General features: G+C 53.3%; 2 protein-coding genes across 4 annotated transcripts; one reads left to right on the top strand and one right to left on the bottom strand.

The window, feature by feature from the left end:
• Positions 1 to 630: 630 nt before the first annotated feature.
• On the bottom strand, positions 631 to 7,505 carry ACTMAP (actin maturation protease). 3 transcript variants are annotated; one of them, XM_082677346.1, is made up of 6 exons: positions 6,514 to 7,505; positions 3,861 to 3,929; positions 3,214 to 3,338; positions 2,718 to 2,847; positions 2,553 to 2,623; positions 631 to 1,749 (listed from the first exon to the last, which is right to left on the bottom strand). In XM_082677346.1, exons 1-6 carry the CDS (start codon positions 6,831 to 6,833, stop codon positions 1,412 to 1,414), a joined length of 1,053 nt encoding a protein of 350 aa, XP_082533472.1. In that variant the 5' UTR covers positions 6,834 to 7,505; the 3' UTR covers positions 631 to 1,411. The 3 variants fall into 3 exon arrangements, with proteins under 3 accessions (XP_082533472.1, XP_082533474.1, XP_082533473.1); XM_082677348.1 differs by having other exon boundaries at positions 631 to 1,594; XM_082677347.1 differs by lacking the exons at positions 2,553 to 2,623; positions 2,718 to 2,847.
• Positions 7,506 to 7,894: 389 nt separating this feature from the next.
• Positions 7,895 to 18,817, top strand: SNRPA (small nuclear ribonucleoprotein polypeptide A). Its single transcript, XM_082677198.1, has 7 exons — positions 7,895 to 7,958; positions 8,417 to 8,511; positions 11,314 to 11,486; positions 13,717 to 13,896; positions 16,103 to 16,276; positions 16,733 to 16,821; positions 18,417 to 18,817. The coding sequence occupies exons 2-7, from the start codon at positions 8,439 to 8,441 to the stop codon at positions 18,574 to 18,576; spliced, it is 849 nt and encodes a 282-aa protein (XP_082533324.1). The 5' UTR covers positions 7,895 to 7,958; positions 8,417 to 8,438; the 3' UTR covers positions 18,577 to 18,817.
• The last annotated feature ends 582 nt before the right edge of the window (positions 18,818 to 19,399 follow it).

The following is a 19,399-nucleotide window of genomic DNA, read 5'->3' as shown; positions in this document are numbered from 1 at the left end:
TGGGGTCTGTGGGCTCAAAGCTCGTAATTGGAGCAGTAGCGCTGGGTGGGGTGATGGGATAGTGATGGTCCGGTGTAGAGGCAGGCTCAGAGTGGGCGGGTTCATTCATCTGCTTCACCGAGTTGCTACTCTTGTGCCTGGCTGTGTGCAGGGGACACAGGAGTGACCAAGACAACTCCAAGCCCTGTCCTCCAGGGCTCCCAGGACAGTGCACCAGATATAGTGCCACCCAGGGTGTCAGGGCTGGGGTGGGTAAGAAACACTACACTGTAGTTTCTAATAAAACCCTTTGTTGGGCATGGGGGACACAGCAGTGACCAAGACAGATCTGTTCCTCCCCTTTCGGAATGGATGCAATAGGTATTCCTTAAATGCTCTCTCTCGTTCCCCGTCCCCCCTCCCCCATCTGCCGGTTTGAATCCCGGCCCTGCCGCCTGCCAGCCATGTGACCTTAGGCCAGTGACTGCACTTCTTCAGGCCTCAGTCTCTCCGTCTGTCAAACAGGGAGGATCTAGTACCTTCCTTACAGGGTTGGAGGATTTGATGAGTTAACGGGGTAAAGGGGTTGCCACAAATAACTAGTCTTAGAGGCTTTTGCTTTTGTTTTTAAATCAGAACACATAGGTGGAGGAGGTGCTCAGCCAGAGGGAGTCTTCCCAGAGGAAGTGACAAGGAGCCAGGGTAGAGCAGTTCCAGAATTGTCTGTGGCACAGGGCTGGGGGGTGGGGGAGACAGGACACCTAGGCACCTGAGAGGCCACTATGCCTGGCTGGTGGCAGAAAGCGTGAGGAAGAACAGCCTGGGGTAAGGGAGGTGACCTGGGGCGGAGTGAGTTTAGTCCCTGCCCTGCAAGAAGTATGCCGCGCTGCGCTGCGTGGCATGCAGGGTCTCAAGTTCCCCCCGACCAGGGATCGAACTGTACCCCCTGCAGTGGAAGCGTGGAGTCCTAAACACTGGACCGCCAGGGAAGTCCCTGGTTTGCGTTTTAAAAGGCTTCCCTGGCTCCACATGGACAGACGCTGGGAAGCAGCAAGGGGTCCAGAGAGACGGCGGGCAGCAGCCAGAAACGGGTGGCTGCAACACCGAGGTGGGGTGGACAAGCCCTGGGGTCTGAGCGGTTGCCGGTCTCTCCCTTGCAGAGAAGGAGCTTGTCTGTGGGGCTCCTGGCTATAACCCCAGCCCAGAGTAGGTGCTCAATACTGGGGGACGGGCTTGGGGGAGCTGAGGCCCAGGATTGGGACTGGATGGAGTCGGGGGGGACCCTGCATGAAAGATCTCTGGTTGGAGGTCCTCAGAGATCCAGCCCAAGCCCCCAGGCTGTCGTACAGAGGAGAAGATGGGGCACTCTGTGAATGGTGACACAGCTGAGCTGTGGCTGCGCCCCGTCACCCCGGCTCGGGGCTGCAGCAGGCTAGTGGCCGGAGTCCTGTGGTCGGAGGAGCAGGGCCTGGCCGCAGAGGCCGGCCCGCACCCCACCGACGGGCACCACGTACTCCCGGCCATCGGCGGCCCGAGAGGGCGAGAAGTCCGTCAGCTGCAGGTTGCTGTCCCGGACTTGGTCGTAGTCCCACAGCTGGTAGTGCCAACTCTTGCCCTGCTTGGCGAGAAGGTAGACGGCTCCTGGGGAGCCTTCCTCTGGCAGGGATGGTGGCTGGCGGGGCGTGCCGGGTGCTGGGTGGAACAGGCCTGGCAGCTCAGGGTCCTCCTCGTAGCCGAGGCTGGGCATACCCTGCACACCCAGCAGGACTCCTGGGAGGAGAGAGGGAGGCTGTGAGTGGGAGCTGAGCCCTGACGAGGGGCGGGGGCTCCCTGAGTCCCACTACAGCCCTCCAGGGTAGGTGCTACCTCCATCCCCACACTGTCACAGAGAGGTCAGCACGGGCCAGCAGGCAGACAGCTGGGCCGAGATTTAGACCCATGGTGTTGGGCTCTAGAGCTGCAGGCATTTTAAGTCCGGCCTCCAACAGCCTGTCAGCACAGGGAGGTGCCGAGGCAGCACTGAACAGTGCAAACATCGTCAACTAGTTGTCACCAGCTGTCCGGAAGAGCACTGCTCAGAGAGGCACGCACACAAGGGAGCCTCCGTCCAGGCCACCTGACGTGCAACTCTGGCCTCTCAGGCAGGTGCAAAGACGAGGATGCTGACTGTAGCTAACACTTACCGAGACATGTAACATACCAGGCACCATTCAAAGAGTTACGTCCTCTGCCTAAGATGTGGGTGCTACTTTTGCCTTGATCTCCAGATATAGGGCAATGAAGGCCCAGAGTCACAGAGCCTGGAAGTGGCTGGACCAAGTCTGCAGCCCAGACTGTCTGATCCTTGTCTGCGCTCTGAGTTTCTGTTTGTGGAAAACCCTGATTGGCGGACACTGAAGTACCTGTTGCTGGCCAGGTCCCTGCTAAGTACCCTGTAGGGACAGGGATGGCCCAATCCTGGTTCCTGCCTTGGGTAGTGGGGAGGTGCCAGTGCGAGGGTAAGAATGTGAGGAGGGGAGACGGGGCTGGGGAGATCCAGGGTGAGGGCACAGGGCATGGGAGGGGGGACCCACCTGCACTCACTGCCCAGTGGGCCTTGTGGCCCTTCCTCTGACACGGCTCGTGGTTGAAGTCCTCGTCATAGCTGGCACTGGGGTTAAGGCCAAAGCTGTGGTGTGGCTGTGGGACCCACCCGTCTCCACCCCTGCCCTGCTGCTCCCTTCCTGGCCCTGGGATACGGGATAAGCAGGGGATGTCCGGCGACAAGGTGCTGCAGGACGTGGTCTCTGTTGGGACCACCCAGGCCGCCATAGAGCACCTCTGCCTGGCAGCCCAGTGCCTCTTGGGCCAGCCTGCCCATGTCAGTCACTGCAGGGACAGAGCAGACACAGAAAGAGCGATCGCTGTGTGCCTGGCACCATGCCAAAGGCTTTCGGGAATCAACGCCTATAACTTTCGCCTTGACCATCACCTCTTTGAACAAATGCAGAAAGTGAGGGACAGAGAGGGTCAGCTGCTTGTCCATGGCCACACAGTAGAAAATGGCAGAGCTGGGATGGAAACCCCAGGTGGCCTGGCTCCAGAGTCCACCCTGTGACACTCTGCTCTACTGTGGGGGGACAAGAGCCCAAAGAATGGAACAAAGCTCCCTTATGTGCCCGGTGTGTCCTAGCCAAGCTCTCCAGTCCCCTCCTGCAGAACACCTGGCTTGAATCCCTTCCACACCCAACCTACCTGAGAACATCTCCCCCTGGGCCGTGTAACCTCTCTCCATGGCCACCTGCACCAGTCTCTCCAGGGGGGTGCTGCTGAGGGGTGCCAGGAGAGTGCCTGCCATCCACAAGGCCACCAGCCCGCACCTGGGGAGACACAGGCCCAGCCCCCCAACCCCTAACTCGTGTCTTTCCTGGGCCCCCTCTCACCTGGAAACTGGAGTGTGGGGAACAGGTTTGCCGCCCTGGGGGAACTCCCTTCTCCTCCCCCAGGCCAAGTAGGGAGACCTGACTCCCCCTCCTGGGACAGAGGCTGGCCAAAGCCTGAACCAGGGCTGGAGGGCTGGGGGTGTGGGTGGGAGGGTAGCGAGAGATGTCACCTGGGCTTCTAGGAGGAGCAGGTGCCAAGGTGGAGTCAGAGATAATGGACCAGGTTCATTTGTTCACTTGCTTATTCGTTCCAACTGTTTACTGCGCGTGCACCCAGGACCCTCACCTGGTAGGTTCCCCCTCTCCCTCCCCTCCTCGGCCTCCTCCTTCTCCCCAGGCTGCCTGGCGTGAACCCACTCTTCCCACACTCCTGGGTCAATCCTCACAAAGCCTGGCGAGGGCAGAGGCTCAGAACTCACAGCCGGCCAAGGGGTTGGGGTCCCGGATTAGGGCACGTACTGAGGGCCTTCTTGGATGAGGGAGGGCAGGTCAGCACAGAAGAGGATCCACTGCAGGTCACTTCTGAAACTGAATGACAGTCGCATTCAGGTCACGCGGCAACCAGCTCCTAGGGTCCCCCCATCGAGGGCTGGCTGGGAGTGGGGTGTCAGGGATGGTGAAGGGGAGGAGCATGGGCTCAGCTGTCCTGAGGCCCGAGGGCCGCTCTTGGCTGGGTCCGACTTCCTTCATCCGTGTTGAGACTACTCCCCTCCCCAGCCTCATCTGCTCAGTGGGAATCATCCTTCTGCCTGCTGCTCCCTGCTCTTCCTCTCAGTTACTGAAGGGGCAAAGAGCAGATGTGCAAAAGCTTTGCAACTAGGAGCCAGAGGGATTAAATTATTAGAAGGGGTGTCTCTACACCATGGATGAAAAAATTAGTCGATAGTCAATCTAAGAAAGAAAGAGAAAATTTTATTCGAGCCAACCTGAGGATTATAACCTGGGAGAGTCTCTCAGAATGCTCTGAGGACTGTTCCGCCTGTGAGAGATCAAAACACAGTTATATATGTTTTTTTGAGACAAAGGGTTGGTTATATGTCAAATGACATATTATTGACAGTTTACTCAATCCAGATCTACAAGTACAAAGCAAGTTATGGGTCATGGGTCATTGCAATCCCTTAACAAAGTTAAGAAGGAAAGCCGTCTCCTAAGGAGTTGTGACCCTTGATGAGATCAAGAAGAAATGTTATCCCCTAAGGAGGTCTGGTTAATGCAAACGCACAATACACGCTAAATGGGAGGGAGGAGGCCCCAGTGGGCAAAGAAAAATTTCATGTTTAAAATTCTCTTGTCTTGCCATAAAATATGAATTTTATTTTATCAATACCCAAACTCTGAATGTTTTTCCCCTCTCAAACCTGTTTTTCAGGCAGTTAGATAAGGTGGGAATCCCTTCCACTCAGCCTTGAGCAAAACCAGGTAACAACTGCTCCAGGCCTAAGAGATCACCTTGATAGACTCCTCACAGGCTTCACCAGCCCCATTCTTGGGGAGGCCACTCAGAATATTTTGGTGATCCCAGCCCCTCCCCCCTCTCCCCCACCAGGGCTCAGGAGGTGCCGGGCAATGCACTTATATTTCTATCCCAAAGCCAGTGAAAGAGTAAGGTTGAGGGGGGCACCGTCCTGATGAAAGGGGATGATTATCCGCACAGTGGTTCAAAGCAGGGAGCCCCAGTGCCATGCCCTTCCTTTCCTAAGCACCGTGGCTAAGTGACTTCACCTCTATGAGCCTCAGTTTCCTCATGTATTAAAATGGGATAATAATAGTTCCTATCTTGCAGGGGGAGGGATAAATTAGGAGTCTGGAGTTAACAGGTGCACACTACTGTCTACAAAATAAGACCTACTGGACAACAAGGATCTACTGTACAGCACAGGGAACTATATAGTCAATATTTTGTAATAACCTATGAGGGAAAAGAATCTGAAAAAGAATATATACAGATGTATATATGTATGTTTTTACATATATATATATCTGAATCACTGTGCTGTACACCTGAAACTAACATGACATTGTAAATCGATTATACTTCAATTAAAATAAAAACAGTTCCTGTCTCATGGAATTGCTGAGGTTAAATTAATAAGTAAAAACACTTAGAACAGCACCTGGCATACAACAGGTAGTTGTTACTTGCATTAAATTTGCCTCATTATGGGGGAATTCCCCAGCGGTCCAGTGGTTAGGACTCTGCACTTCCATTGCAAGGGGCACAGGTTCGATCTCTGGTCAGGGAATTAAGATCCTGCAAGCTGTGCAGCACAGCCAAAACAAAAAACAAAAAATTTGCCTCACTATGGTTGGGGCGTTTAGTGCAGATTATAAACTTGTCTAGAGAGCTGGAAGTTTCTTCGGTGAGTCTGGGCAGGTCACTTGTCTCTCTTCCCTTCAGCCCCGGCCCAAGTCTAGCCCCCTCCCCTCCTGCCTGATCTCCTGGTGCTCCAGCTTCCTCCTGGGCCCCAAGACTCCAATCTCACCACTCTACTCCTCGAAGGCAGTCTCTCTCCCTCCCTGGAAGGGCACAGATCCATTCCACAGCTCCCCAGCGCCCTCAGGACAGTCCACCTTCCTTCACACGCCTGCCCCCCCATGCCCTGTGTGGTCTGCTCCTGCCCACCTGGGAAACCCCACATGTGCCACCTCCTCTGTCCCAATAAATATTTGCAGGTCCTTGAAAAGAACATCTTTTCATGTCACTCTGGGCCTGGGCACAAGCTGTTTACTCTCCTCATCACGTGCCCTGGCATAACTTGCTCCACAGCACTCAGGGATCCCCTCCTTCAGGCAGGCCCCACTGACCCACCAGCCTCGGTCGGGCACTCCCTCTGGGCTCCCTCCTCACCGCTCTGACCACTCTGGGCTGTCACTGGTGGAGGGAGGGATCTGTCTCTCCCACTGGACGACGTGCTCTTGTGAGGGCCCCTTTCCTCACTGCTGAAGACACACCACCACTGAAGGGGTCTAAGGAAGGGGGCTGAGGCAGTCAGACTGTTTGACCTTGAGGAAATGGGAAACCCCAAGAGGAGATGGCAGCAGTGATCTGGGGACAGGTGGTTGGGTGAGACCCTGGGTGGGTGGGTGGGAAGGGGCATGGGGACCCTACCGGCTCTTGTGCAGCTTCAGGAGCCTCTTCACGTCCTCTCTGCTCCTGGGGACTGGGCCGGCCCTCTCCAAGGCCTCCTTCAGGAGCTGGCTCTTCTCCAAGCCGAAGACGTGAGGGGGAGAAAACCTGGTGGTAGTGGGTGGAGGCGGCAGTGGGGGTGGTGGGGGAATAGGGGTCTGGAGACTTGAGGGAGAGGGTGGAAAAGCTAATTCCGGGAGGTTTGGCGGTAGGGGAGGAGGTGGAATTATGGGGGCCTGGGATGCAGGGGTTTGAGGAGCAGGAATTGGTGGCTCTAAAGAAGGAGAGCATGGAGAAATCATTTTGGGGTCTGTGACTTGGGTTGGAAGATGGAGAATGCGAGAGGGAAGGATCCTCCAAAAGGTGCTGGTCGCAGGGATGGAGATTTTGAAGGTTTTAGAACTGAGTTCCAGATTTGGGGGCCTAAGCAGTGGGACTGAAAACACCAGGGCTAAAATCTGGAACCTTGGGAGCTGGGATTGAGGCTGACTTAAACCACAAGGAATCTGAGGGTTAACGGGGTCCTTTAATGTACAACCAGATTTGCGGTATAAGTTGGGATGCAGGGCTCAAGGAGTGACAGTAGGAGTTAACTTCTTATCCCTGGCTAGATTTGGAAACCTGGTGTTCAATTTCAGGACATGAAAGCGCAGACCTGGGACGAGGCACCAAAAGCGTCGGATTTACGGCCCCAGTGCTAAAGACTTGGGGAATTTAGAATACATCGCCCCTTCGCATCCCAGACCCGAGTTTGGAACCTTAGAGCTGACCTTTGAGTCAGAGGTCAAGAAGTCAAAAGGACACCTGGGCAGGGAAAACAGCCTAGTTGTGGAGAAAGTCCTGAAATCAGAGCGCAACAGGAAGAGTCTTGTGGGTAGGGGAAGGCTCATAGATCGGAGGTCGTGGGGAGCCGCGATGCCGCTGGGATAGGGTACGGAGTCGGGAAGTAAGACGCGCCTCCCCTTCCAGCAAAATGGCGGCCGCAGCGCACAACCGCTCCCAAACCCGGAGGTAAAACTCGCAACTCGTGTCCGCCCCTTTAACAATCACGTGACAGAGAACGCGTAGCGCCTGGGGAGAGGTGGGGCTTCCAAAGAAAGGCCTCCGAAGAGACGGCCGCAAGAACCGCGTTCCGATTGGCAAGAAGCGCGAGAGGGGGCGCGGCCTTCACTGATTGGTCCGTAGCCCCGTGTGCCGCAAAAGGAGGAGGGCTTGCAGGCGGTGGGCGGAGTTTTCCTGCCGAGGCGGGAACCCAAGTGTCGTTTTGATTGGCAAAATCTTGACCCAGGATTCTGATTGGCCAAGCTACCAGGTTTCCGCGCAGGGATTGGCTTGTAGAAAAACAAAGGCGGGACCAGGAGAGGAAGTTTTGTGGTCGGCGCTCAGCAACGTAGCAGAAGCCACTTGCGGGAGCTGAGACTCTTTCGGTGAGTATCCTTGGGCGCAGGCGGCCATGGGCGCCTGGCGGGTGGAGGGCTTGGCGCCCGGGTCTTCCCGCGCCTCGTGTTGGGGAATTCTTTTCCTGCTGCTCGAGGCCAGGGCTCTGCAAAGTCGTCCCTTCCTCCTTAACCGCCTCTACATCCGGGCTTTTTCTCCTGGACCGCCTTTGAGGTCGTGGGCCAGTGGGAATCGCCACCTAGGACACTCGCCTACTGAGTCGCGTAGAGCATCCTGGGACTCGTAGTAAACCTCACGAGAGTTCCCTCACCACGCGGGGAAGAGAAGCGGTGTCCTGCGTTTGCTTTGTTTTCCGAGCTGTTCTTCCCTCTTCCCTTCTCTCTGCTTTACCTGACTTCCTCTTGAGAGGAAGAGCCCTAAACAGCCCGCGTTGGGACGAAGGATTTGCAGAAACCCAGGGCTGAGTGGGACTTTTTAATTCTTTCAGCCCTACCTCAGCAACTCGCTCCATGGCAGTTCCCGAGACCCGCCCCAACCACACTATTTATATCAACAATCTCAACGAGAAGATCAAGAAGGATGGTGAGTTCTTGGGATAGTCCGGACTCCAGGCTATCCCGCAAGAGCCGGCTCCCTCTTCTGTCCCCAGCATCCATGTCTCTTCTCAGCCTTGTCCACTCAAACTGTTAGAGTTAACCCCTCGGCCTTTGCCCATGCCGCTTCCTCTGCCTTTAACATTTCCTCAGTTCATCTTACGCTCTGCCCATTAACCTGGTCGCTTACTCATGCTTCAAGGTTTCACCTCACAGGACCCCTCCTCCAGGATGCCTTCCCCCTCCCTTTTCCACCCACGTGCCTGCCTCTGACTTCCTATAACCCTGGACATCCCCCTTCAAGCCCTGATTGTTCTGAGCTGTCATGGGGCTGTCTCTTTCCTGGCCTGTGAGTTACAGGAGGGTAAGAACTGCAACTGTCTTGGTCAGTGATTAGCCCACAATGAAATGTTTCATTTCAAAAGGAAAATGAAATGAACAATAATGATGGCTAACACTCGGTACCAGGTGCTGACGTAAATACAAATCTTGGTTACTTTTAACTTTCACAGCAACCCTGCAGGAAGGACCTATTCTTCCCATTTCTCGGATTAGGAAACTGAGACTCAGGGGTGATATGATTTGCCCAGGGTCACACAGCACTGAAAAGTGGTTGACGCCACCAGTATGGAATTCTGCTTAAGAACTCAATTCTTGACATCAGACATACTTTTCCATTTTCTTGAGCAAGCTACCACTTTTTGTTGACACTCATTTTCTATATAGGAAGACTGGGCAAAGTCATATCTTCTCTGTGTGGGTGTTATGGGGATTATAGTAGATAAACTTCCATTCAGCTTCTTTTTATGGTGCTCAGCGGTTAGTAAGTGTTGGATAAGTGTTAGCTCTTATTATTGCCTCAAGAAAATTATTAGGAGAACCAAAGGAGCTCGCTGGGATTAAGTTTGACGTTACCAATAAAGTTGCTGTTGAAGGTGATAAAACGAGCCCCGTAAATCCCTCATATACTTTTAGAACGTTGTGCCCAGCCAGTGCTTTGTGGAGCTGGGGACACACTGGTGACTGAGACAGTCCTGGTCCTAGCTTCATGGAGCCACAGTCCAATAAGGATGACAGACCTGCTACCAGACAGTGATATCCCAGAGTAGCTAGGGCCATGATTGGGGAAGCACAGGCAGAGTTGTCAGGGTTGAGATGGGGCATCTAGAAAGAGGTATTCATTCAGTTTCATAGAAAAGGAGACATTTTGGAAAAGCCTAACAGGTAGAAGAAGCAGTATTTATGTTATTATTTATGTTATGATGTGGGGGAAGAGAGTTCTTAACCTGGACCAGCACATGCAAATATCCAGGGGCAAAAGAGAGCCCAGGGCATTCTGGGAACTACATGTACTATAGTTTTGTGTGTCTGAGACTTAGAGGCCTATGACTCATGGAAAACGGTGCACTCTGGCTCATGGGGCCTTGTGGGCTGGGTGAGGTGTTGGACTTTGTCCTGAGGGCTTTCGGGAGCCAGGCAAGGGATGCAATGAATTGTGAAAGATCTTTCCAGCTGTGGAGGGTGAACTTGAGGGGGCAAGAAAGGAGACTGGGGAGAGGCCCAGAGTCCAGTGGAGTGACTAAAGCCCAAACTGGGTTCATGGGGATGGGGAGTGGAGACAAAGCCCAGAAATGTCATCAGAATTTTTGGCTATTTGCTTCCCTCTTTGCCCTGCCCCGCCTTTTCTTTCCTCTCCTTGTTTCTTTGACCAAACATCTTAAGCTCAGATACCTTCTTTGCATAAGACTGGTACCCTTTTCTTGCTGTCAGGTGTGGCCGTTTGCTAGTGAGGTATGGTGGTACTGGGTTCGGATGGGCTAGGCTCCTTGTCCCTGTCCTGGTCCTGGCTCTTCAGGGTCTTCCCAGCACCCTTGGGACACTCCTCCTGGGCCAGTGACAGATCCTCTGAGAGCTTCTATCCATGTTAGTAAAATTGAGACAGTTATAACTGCTGCTTCATAGAGTAGTTGTAAGAATTTAGTGAAGTTATTTCCATAAATCGTTTAATGGTACCTTTATTCATGCAAATGCTTTTGGAGGTTTGTGTGCTGGTGACCGTACTGCTCATGGGGATAAGGTGATAAATAAGAAGGCTTGTAGCTCTTCAGAAGGAGAGCTAAACAAAAAGTAAACAAACATGATGTCAAGAGGTGGGAAATGCCATGAAGGAAGAGCAGGTAGGGTCCCAGGAGTGGGGGAGAGTGACATGAGAGGGCACTTACCACAGGGTGGTCAGGGAGTGCCTCAGGTGGCAGCATATCTGCTGAGCCCTGGTTGAATGGAAGGAGGCCATGTACACATCAGAAGGATGCTCCTAGTAGAGGGAGCAGCCAGTGCAAAGGTCCTGAGGCAGAGTTGCTGTGATGGGCCTGAGAAAGGGCAGGAAAGCCAGTGTGGCTGGAGCTACAGGAGTGAAGGTGGAGTGTGGGGAGAGATGAGGTGGTAGAAGTCAGCCTGGGCCACATCAGGGGCGTGTGTCAAGGTGCTGGAGACAATGAGAAGAAGTGCTCGCATTTATCGAGCGTTTACCGTGTGTCCTGTGTATGTGTGACTCACGTTCCTCGTACAGCGATGTTGTGGGGTAGGTACTGTTACTGTCGATCTCTTCCAGAGGAGTGCACGCGACCACTTGAGTGGTTCTAGGCTGCTGCTGGTATTGCTCTGTACTCGTTGTCAGTGGACTGATGGTTTCCCTCCTGGGCTGCGTCTTCTCTGCAAAGGGGAGCTCGAGACGCAGGACATGATACCAAGGCCTCCAGTCACCTATGGGTCTTTCCTCCCCCCACCGCAGAGCTGAAGAAGTCCCTGTACGCTATCTTCTCCCAGTTTGGCCAGATCCTGGATATCCTGGTATCACGAAGCCTGAAGATGAGGGGCCAGGCCTTTGTCATCTTCAAGGAGGTCAGCAGCGCCACCAATGCCCTGCGCTCCATGCAGGGTTTCCCCTTCTACGACAAGCCTATGGTGAGCACTGGGTGTGGAGGGTGTGGGTGTATGCCCGTGCAAGGCTGTTGCAGGCTGGATGGGTCTGGACTTATGTCACCTGTAGTCCAGACCATTGAGGACGGGAATTTCTCTTGCTAGTCCTCAGCATCCACTGTTCACTGCACTGGGGCTGTGGAAACACCGTGATCAAGGGAAGGCCCAGCTCCGCCTTCTCGGGCCCACAGTGCAGTTGGAGAGGCACGCCTGCCTCCAGATGGCGATGACCCGGAGGGGTCGGGGCTGGGACCGGGCAAGTGCACAGAGCTGGGGGAGCTTAGGCGCGGCCTCTCACCCACTCTGGGAGTTTGCCGGGAAGCCTTTCTGGATGAGTAAGACTTGGAGAAGAGTCGCTGGGGGAGGAGAGGGAGAAAGACAGTGGACTAAGGCCTGGAGATAACCAAGAGCACGTGTAGTTGAGGAAGTGAGTCAAGTTCCCTTAGCTGGAGTGAAGGGTGGGATGTGGTGGGAGGGACTGGCCTGGAGAGCCAGTCAGAAGTCAGGCTAAGGAGCTGGAGTTGGTCCTGAAAGTGGACTTGATTCCGAGGGTGCTGGGGAAGCAAGGGAAGCTTTTTGGGGACTGCCTGTGGCTGTTGGGTAGGGGGGTTAGGAGGGAGATGGGGTTCCGTTGTGAAGGTGAGGCTGGGTTGGCTCCCAGGTGGTGGGGTTGGGCCGGGACCAGGGCAGGGGCCGTGGGATGGGAAGAAGTGGGTTACGGATGTTCAGGAGGCCAAGTGGGCAGCCTTGGGGACTGCCGTCCAGGAGGTGAGGAGTGGCTTAAAGTCCCTGCCCTGAACTAGAATTCCTGCCGTTATCAGTGGGAGATGTTTTTGGTTCTTCGGGCTTTTTCCTTTGTTCCTCAGTCAGTTTTCCAGTTTCACCTGATTGTAATATGCTTCCCTGAACCAGTTCCCTTGGGGAGGTGAGAGAAGTGTCAGTGCCTGCAGGTCCCAGGCAGGTCACTTCATGTGGAAGACACTGGCCCCGGGTTTAGTGGGGCCGCCTGGAGCCCTCACCTCCTTCTGGAGTGCGCCGCTTGTCATCGCCTCTGGCTATGTGAGCCCACAGTTGCCACATCTTCCGTTGCTTCTCTGGATCGGCCAGGAATTCACTTTTGAGGACTAAAACCAATAAATCGTTTTGTGTAGACCCTCCTCCCCTGCTTTTCTCTGAAATCATTGCTTGGACCATATGAAGCACTGAGCCACGGTGAGTTCTGTCAGTGAGTCCCGTCAACTCTACCTTCAAAACCTCTACCAAAAAAATAAAAGAAAAAAACCAAAAAGTCCCCCAACCAAACAAAACCCTCCACCTGTTCTTCTCACTCCCCCCCTGCCACCCACCTGGTCCCAGCCGCCACCCTTCTCCCTGGTTCGACACCTGGTCCTCACAGGCCACTCTCCATCCCGTGGCCACAGCGCTCCTTGGAAGTCACAAGTGAGAGCTCGTCACTCCCCTGCTTATAACACTCCATGGCTCCTGGCTTTTTCCCTCCTCATCTGTGTTGGCCTCCTTGCTTTTCCTTGAACACACCCTCCACTCCTTAGCTCTTTGATGGCTGTTCCTTTGCTAGGATGCTCTTTTCCCTAGATGTCTGCGTGGCTCCCTCCCTCCCTCTGTCTCTACACCAGTGTTTTCTCACTGAGGTCTTTCCTGGCCACACTGAAAATTTCAGTTCTCCTCAACTCCTCACATCCCCTTCTCCAGTTCACTTTTTAATCTCTGTCATATCTTTCCCAGCGAACAGACTCCATGAGAGCGGGGGCTTTTGTGTGATTTGCTCATTGCTGTACCGCCAGAGCAGATATAGGTGCTCCATAAACCGCTGAATGAATGAGATTTAGCCTGGAGACTCAGTTCTCGTCCTGTGTGATGGAAACCCCCCTGCACAGTGCTCCTGTCCTGACCTTGTTTCCTTCCTTCTGCCTTGGGCCTGATGCTTGGGGCTGTCCCATCTTCCCTTCAGAATCTCAGCAACCTCTGACTGGGCACTTGCTGTGTGCCAGGCATCGTTTGGAGCACTTTCACTCATGGTCTTCACGATTGTCCTTTGAAGTGGGAAATTCCGCAGTCGCTATTTGACAGATGAGGATGTTGAGGCCGAGTGATTTCTGTGACATTACTCACCAAGCTCCTGGCAAGGTCTGATTGGGCGTCCGGGTGGTCTGGCCCCAGACCAGTCTCCTTAACCCTTCTGCTCTCGGTTCGGCAGCGCATCCAGTACGCCAAGACTGACTCGGATATCATTGCCAAGATGAAGGGCACCTTTGTGGAGCGGGACCGCAAGCGGGAGAAGAGGAAGCCCAAGAGCCAGGAGACCCCGGCTGCCAAGAAGGCCGTGCAGGGTGGGGCGGCCGCCCCTGTGGTGGGCGCTGTCCAGGGGCCTGTCCCGGTGAGCTGGGGCCCAGAGACACGGCCTTCTCACCACCAGGTCTTCCTCAGCCACGTGGGCTGGCTTGGGGGTGGGGTGGGGAGGGTGGGTTGGGGAGGGGTCTCCCCTTGTGGATTCAGACTCCCCCCTCCCATTTTTCTTAGAGAGATTGTGTGCCTGTCTCTAGGGAGGAGTTGAGCGTGTGAGTGACGGTATCTCCACTTGGAAATGTCTGTGCCTGCCTGCCTGTTTCTCAGGATCTTTCTTTCTTTGTGTCTCACTGTTTCGTTTTCTCTTTTTCCTTGACCTTGATTTTGCTGTCTGTGTCTTCTAAGTCAATGTCTGTGTAGAAAATCCAGAGAAAACTACTAATCAACTGTTAGGATTAAAAAGAATTTAATTTAACAAGGTCACCAGATATAAGGTCAATATGGAAAAAGTCAGTTTTATTTCTACACATTGGCCACAAACAAGTAGACTTCAAATTGAAAGATAGCTCCGAGGAGTAAATTCAACAAAAAGTGTGCAAAGCCACCCACTGAAACTATAGAACATGGCTGAGTGAAATTGGAGATGACGTCATCAAATGGATAGGAAGACTCACTGCTATTAAGACTTCAGCTCTCTGCAAATTAATTTAAAATTCAACACAATTCCAATCAAAATCCCAGCAGGGACTTGTGGGGACAGACAGGCTGTCTGTAAATGTCTGGAAAGGCAAAGCAAGGCAGACGAGGAGAACAAAGCTGGGGGCCTGCTATATAGTAATCAAGATGGTATGGTATTGGCATAAGGGTAGAAAGACGGACTAGTGGGGCAGAATAGAGTCCTGAAACATCCACACGTGTATGTAGTCACTCCATGTATGTCAAGGTACCACATGCAGTCCAGTGGTAAAAGGGGTTTTTCCCCTAGTAAATGATACTGGGCCAACTGGATATCTGTAAGGGGAAGAGTTAGCCCTGCCTTAACAATGTATAAGTTACTTTGAGGTGAATCATAGACCTGAATGTGACAGCTACAACAATAAACGTTCTAGAAGAAAACAGGAAAGTGTCTACGACCTTGGTGAGGGCATGAAGAGTGGAAACATCCTGTTTTCTAAACAGGATACAGAAAGCACAAAGTATTAAAGAAAAGATGGACGAATTGGACCTACTCAGGTCTCCGAGCCTCCACGTCAGCTTTTCTGATGGGTTGTGCTCTATTGTGTCTTGTGTCGGTGATGGTGTCTGGCTTACCATCGAGCTTCGCCACTCTTACCGTCTCCACTCTTCTGTGCCCAGCTTTCTGTCCACCTTTGACTCTTAGATGGGATTCCAGCTCCTGTCTCCCCTGGGTGCACACGCTCTTGGCCTTCAGGCTGTCTCCCTTCCCCTTGCCACCAGCACTCCCACTTCTTCATGCACCTGCCTTGACCATTCCTAGCTACCTCTGCCTTCCACTGTCTGTTCTCTGGGTCTGTTTCTTTTTCCATGAAGTTTATTTTTAGAAGCAGGAGTACAGCATGCTGCTTACAGTGTTTATTTCCACCCCTTTTAGTTAATAATGTTTTTATTTTTTTTCCTAGGCTATTTTTCTACTCATATGTCTCTAAACAAAGTTAGGCCCTTCTGGCGATTTTTTTTTTTTCCTTTGGCCACGCCACATGGCATGTGGGATCTTAGCTCCCTGACCAGGGATTGAATCCATGCCCCATGCAGTGGAAGCTCACAGTCCTAACCACTGGACCACCAGGGAAGTCCCCTGACCAATTTTTTTTTTTTTGAGGTACGCGGGCCTCTCACTGTTGTGGCCTCTCCCGTTGCGGAGCACAGGCTCCGGACGCGCAGGCTCAGCGGCCATGGCTCACGGGCCCAGCCGCTCCGCAGCATGTGGGATCTTCCCGGACCGGGGCACGAACCCGTGTCCCCTACATCGGCAGGCGGACTCTCAACCACTGCGCCACCAGGGAAGCCCCCCCGACTGATCTTTATATGTTAAGAAAAAGTTTTTTTTGAAACTCTTTGATTTAATGTCTGCTGTGCCCTTGGGTCTGTTTTGCTCCATCCGTCCCTCTTTGGGTGCCTTTTTTGCCTTTTCCAAGACCGGATCTTTCTCCCTGTGTCTCTCACACCCTGGGTTTCCTGTAACAACCTTTTCTTCTCTCTGTTTCCTGTCGGCACTGAAAGCACACCTCCTCCCACCTGCTGGCGCCCCTCTCAGTCCTGCCCTTCTCTCCCTGCAGGGCATGCCGCCGATGACTCAGGCGCCCCGCATCATGCACCACATGCCGGGCCAGCCTCCCTACATGCCGCCCCCTGGCATGATCCCGCCTCCGGGCCTCGCACCCGGCCAGATCCCACCAGGGGCCATGCCTCCACAGCAGCTTATGCCGGGACAGATGCCACCTGCACAGCCTGTAAGTGTCTGGTCCTCCTGGGGTCTGCTATAGTCAGAAGACAGGAATGGCAAGGGGCTGGTGGGAGCACTGTTTTAGGTTGGGTGGTCTGGGCAGGCCTCCCTGAGAAGGTGATACTGGAGGATGAGGATGTAGCAATGGTGTCAGGTCCTGGGACAGAAATTGGTGTGTTCGTTGGAGCAGCTTTGGAAGGTCACGGTGAGGCTGGAGTGGGGGTAGGCTGCACCTAGTTTCATTCAGTGAACTTCTGACCACCTGCTTACGGGTACAGCAGTGCTGTCTTGTGGCTTACAATCTAGGGTGGGCAAGACAGGCAACAACACAGGGAATGTCAGGTGCAGGACTAGAAAGAATTCAGTAAGGGGCGGGGGTGAGGTGGGGTGGGGCAGGGGCTGGAGAGCAGGAGGGCTGTAGATCCCCGACCAGACTCAATGGGCTCCCATCGCTCTCTTGCAGCTTTCAGAAAATCCACCAAATCACATCTTGTTCCTCACAAACCTGCCTGAAGAGACCAACGAGCTCATGCTTTCCATGCTTTTCAACCAGTAAGTGGGGCCTGTGGCTGGCTGGGGGCCAGAGGGTGATGGCCAGGAGGTGGCACCATGGGGATGGATGAGCTTCACAGTTCTGCTGGTGGAGCCCCAGGCCTGCTTAGGCTGTACAGGCGGGACAACGGCTAGAGGTTAAAAGGAGGAGGGTGAAGTCGGGCCTGCAGCGGCGGGGTGTGGAGGGCAGCAGTGGCCAGGGCGGGTGGGCCGTCCTCTGCCTTCATGGGGCTGCAGTGGGGCTCCAGGCTCTGTGTCTCATCTTTGCAGTCTCTAAATTGGACATAGGCAAGTCAAACAAGAGTGAGATGTCACTGAACACTGGCTAGACTGGTAGGAGTCAGCCTGTTTAGACTGCAAGTATGGGAGGTGGGGATGCTTGACCCCGCGTGCCCTGCAGATGGGATGCAGACCACTGCGGGCGTTGTGTAGGGTAACTGGCCACCGTTTAGTCATGCTCACCTGGTGGCTTTGCTGCTTTCTTTTTTCCCCCCACATTTTTTTTTTAATTGGAGTATAATTGCTTTACAATGTTGTGTTAGTTTCTGCTGTACAGTGAAGTGAATCAGCTATATGTGTATATATATCCCATCCCTCTTGGACCTCCCTCCCCCCCGCCATCCCACCCATCTAGGTCATCACAGAGCACCGAGCTGAGCTCCCTGTGCTATACAGCAGGTTCCCACTAGCTAGCCATTTTATACATGGTAGTGTGTTCATGTCAAACCTAATCTCCAGTTCATCCCCCCCTCCCCTGGCACCCCTGTGTTCACATGTCTGTTCTCTACGTCTGCGTTTCTCTTCCTGCCCTGCAGATAGGTTCACCTATACCGTTTTCATCTGTACCTGTTTCTAACTGTATATCCTACAGAAATTCTAACACGAGGTCCCAGGGGCTGTGGGTAGGGCATTCCTCACAGTGTGGCAGGGAGCCAGAGGCAGCCTGGGAGAAGGGAGAGGTCAAGTGCAGGTGCTCGCGACTGCACGCCACGTGGCAGCTAGAGGGAACAGGAAGAGCAGCGTGCCTGGTTCCTTATGCTAACGCCGAGGGGCAATTTTGAGAAGCTGAATAAAACGGGAAAAGAATGCCATGCATTCATATACCATGTCCACAGAACAATGCATATTTTCTAAGGATACTCATGGAGAAAGGGATAACCAGTAAACATGAGGATGGTTGCCTAATGGGGAAGGAAGTAAGGAATGAGAAGAGGGAAATGAAAGAAACAGCAGACCATGAAAGTCGGGATGGTGGTAATTTCCGGAGTGGTTATTTGTACGGTTCCTTAGATTGGGAGAGGACGTGGAGGGTGGGGAGGAGGCAGTGTTCTTTGTCTTGACGGAGGTCATGGTTGCACAGGTGTTCATGTTAACAGTTTTATTTAAATGGTATGTTTCCTTTGTGCACACTTTTTTATATTAGGGTTTATCAACTTAGCGTCGTACACATTTGGGGCTGGATAATTCTTTGTTATTGGGGCTGTCCTCTGCATTGTGGGATGTTTAGCAACATTCCTGGCCCCTACCCCCGGGATGCCAGAAAGTTGGGGGGAGGTGCTGAGTCTGGATTCCTGAGGTCTCTGACCATCTCTCAGGTTCCCTGGCTTCAAGGAGGTCCGGCTGGTCCCAGGGCGGCACGACATCGCCTTCGTGGAGTTTGACAATGAGGTGCAGGCAGGGGCCGCACGCGACGCCCTGCAGGGTTTCAAGATCACCCAGAACAACGCCATGAAGATCTCCTTTGCCAAGAAGTAGCACCCTTTCCCCATGTCTCTGTCCCCTGTTCTGGGGCCACCCCCTCCCCCTCTTGGCTCAGCCCCCTGAAGGTAAGTCCCCCTCGGGGGCCTTCTTGGAGCCGTGTGTGAGTGAATGGTCGCCACACAGCATTGTACCCAGAGTCTGTCCCCAGACATTGCACCTGGCGCTGTTAGGCTGGAATTAAAGTGTTTTTTTTGAGGTTTGTTTTTTTCACAACCGTTTGTTGTTTTTATTTTCTTGTCCTGTGTGTTTCCCTTCCCTGCACATCAGATTATTCTGAGCGTTTGGGCCTCTCAGCATGTTGGGGATTGCAACCTTGGGAAAACCCAGAATAGTGTAGCAACATTGTCTAAATTAAAGTCACTTTTACCACTTTGGTAGATTTTTATTTTGTCTCAATCAGCATTCAGGGCAGGAAATTCAAACCCATGCTGCCAGGTACAGTTGGGCAGGTTCTGTACTGTGCAAGGATGCCACTTTTAATGGCACACCATTCACTTCGTAGACTTGTATGTTGATTCCAGTAATTTTCTAACGTGATAGATTGTTAAGAAAGAGGTTTTTCTTCATCTTTTTCTGGACAAAAATGCCTTCTGTCATAGCAAGAGTCCCACAGAAACCATTCTAGGTACTTCAGGAAGAAAGGGAAGGGAATTGGGTATTCATGAAATCGTCGGGAGGATGTTAGTGGTGGCAATCTGGGTTAGAGACATTTGAATTCAAGTTTGCAGCCCTCGATTGAGCTGCAGTCTCTAGAGTTCAGGAAGATGTCAGTGCTGCTGTTGGGAGTCCCTAAACTTCACACTTGGGAAGCTCCTGA

This window comes from Grampus griseus, assembly GCF_964374135.1.
Source record: "Grampus griseus genome assembly, chromosome: 19".
In the NCBI taxonomy this organism is placed as follows: Eukaryota; Metazoa; Chordata; class Mammalia; order Artiodactyla; family Delphinidae; genus Grampus; species Grampus griseus.
This window is presented reverse-complemented; position numbering and strand designations above follow the sequence as displayed.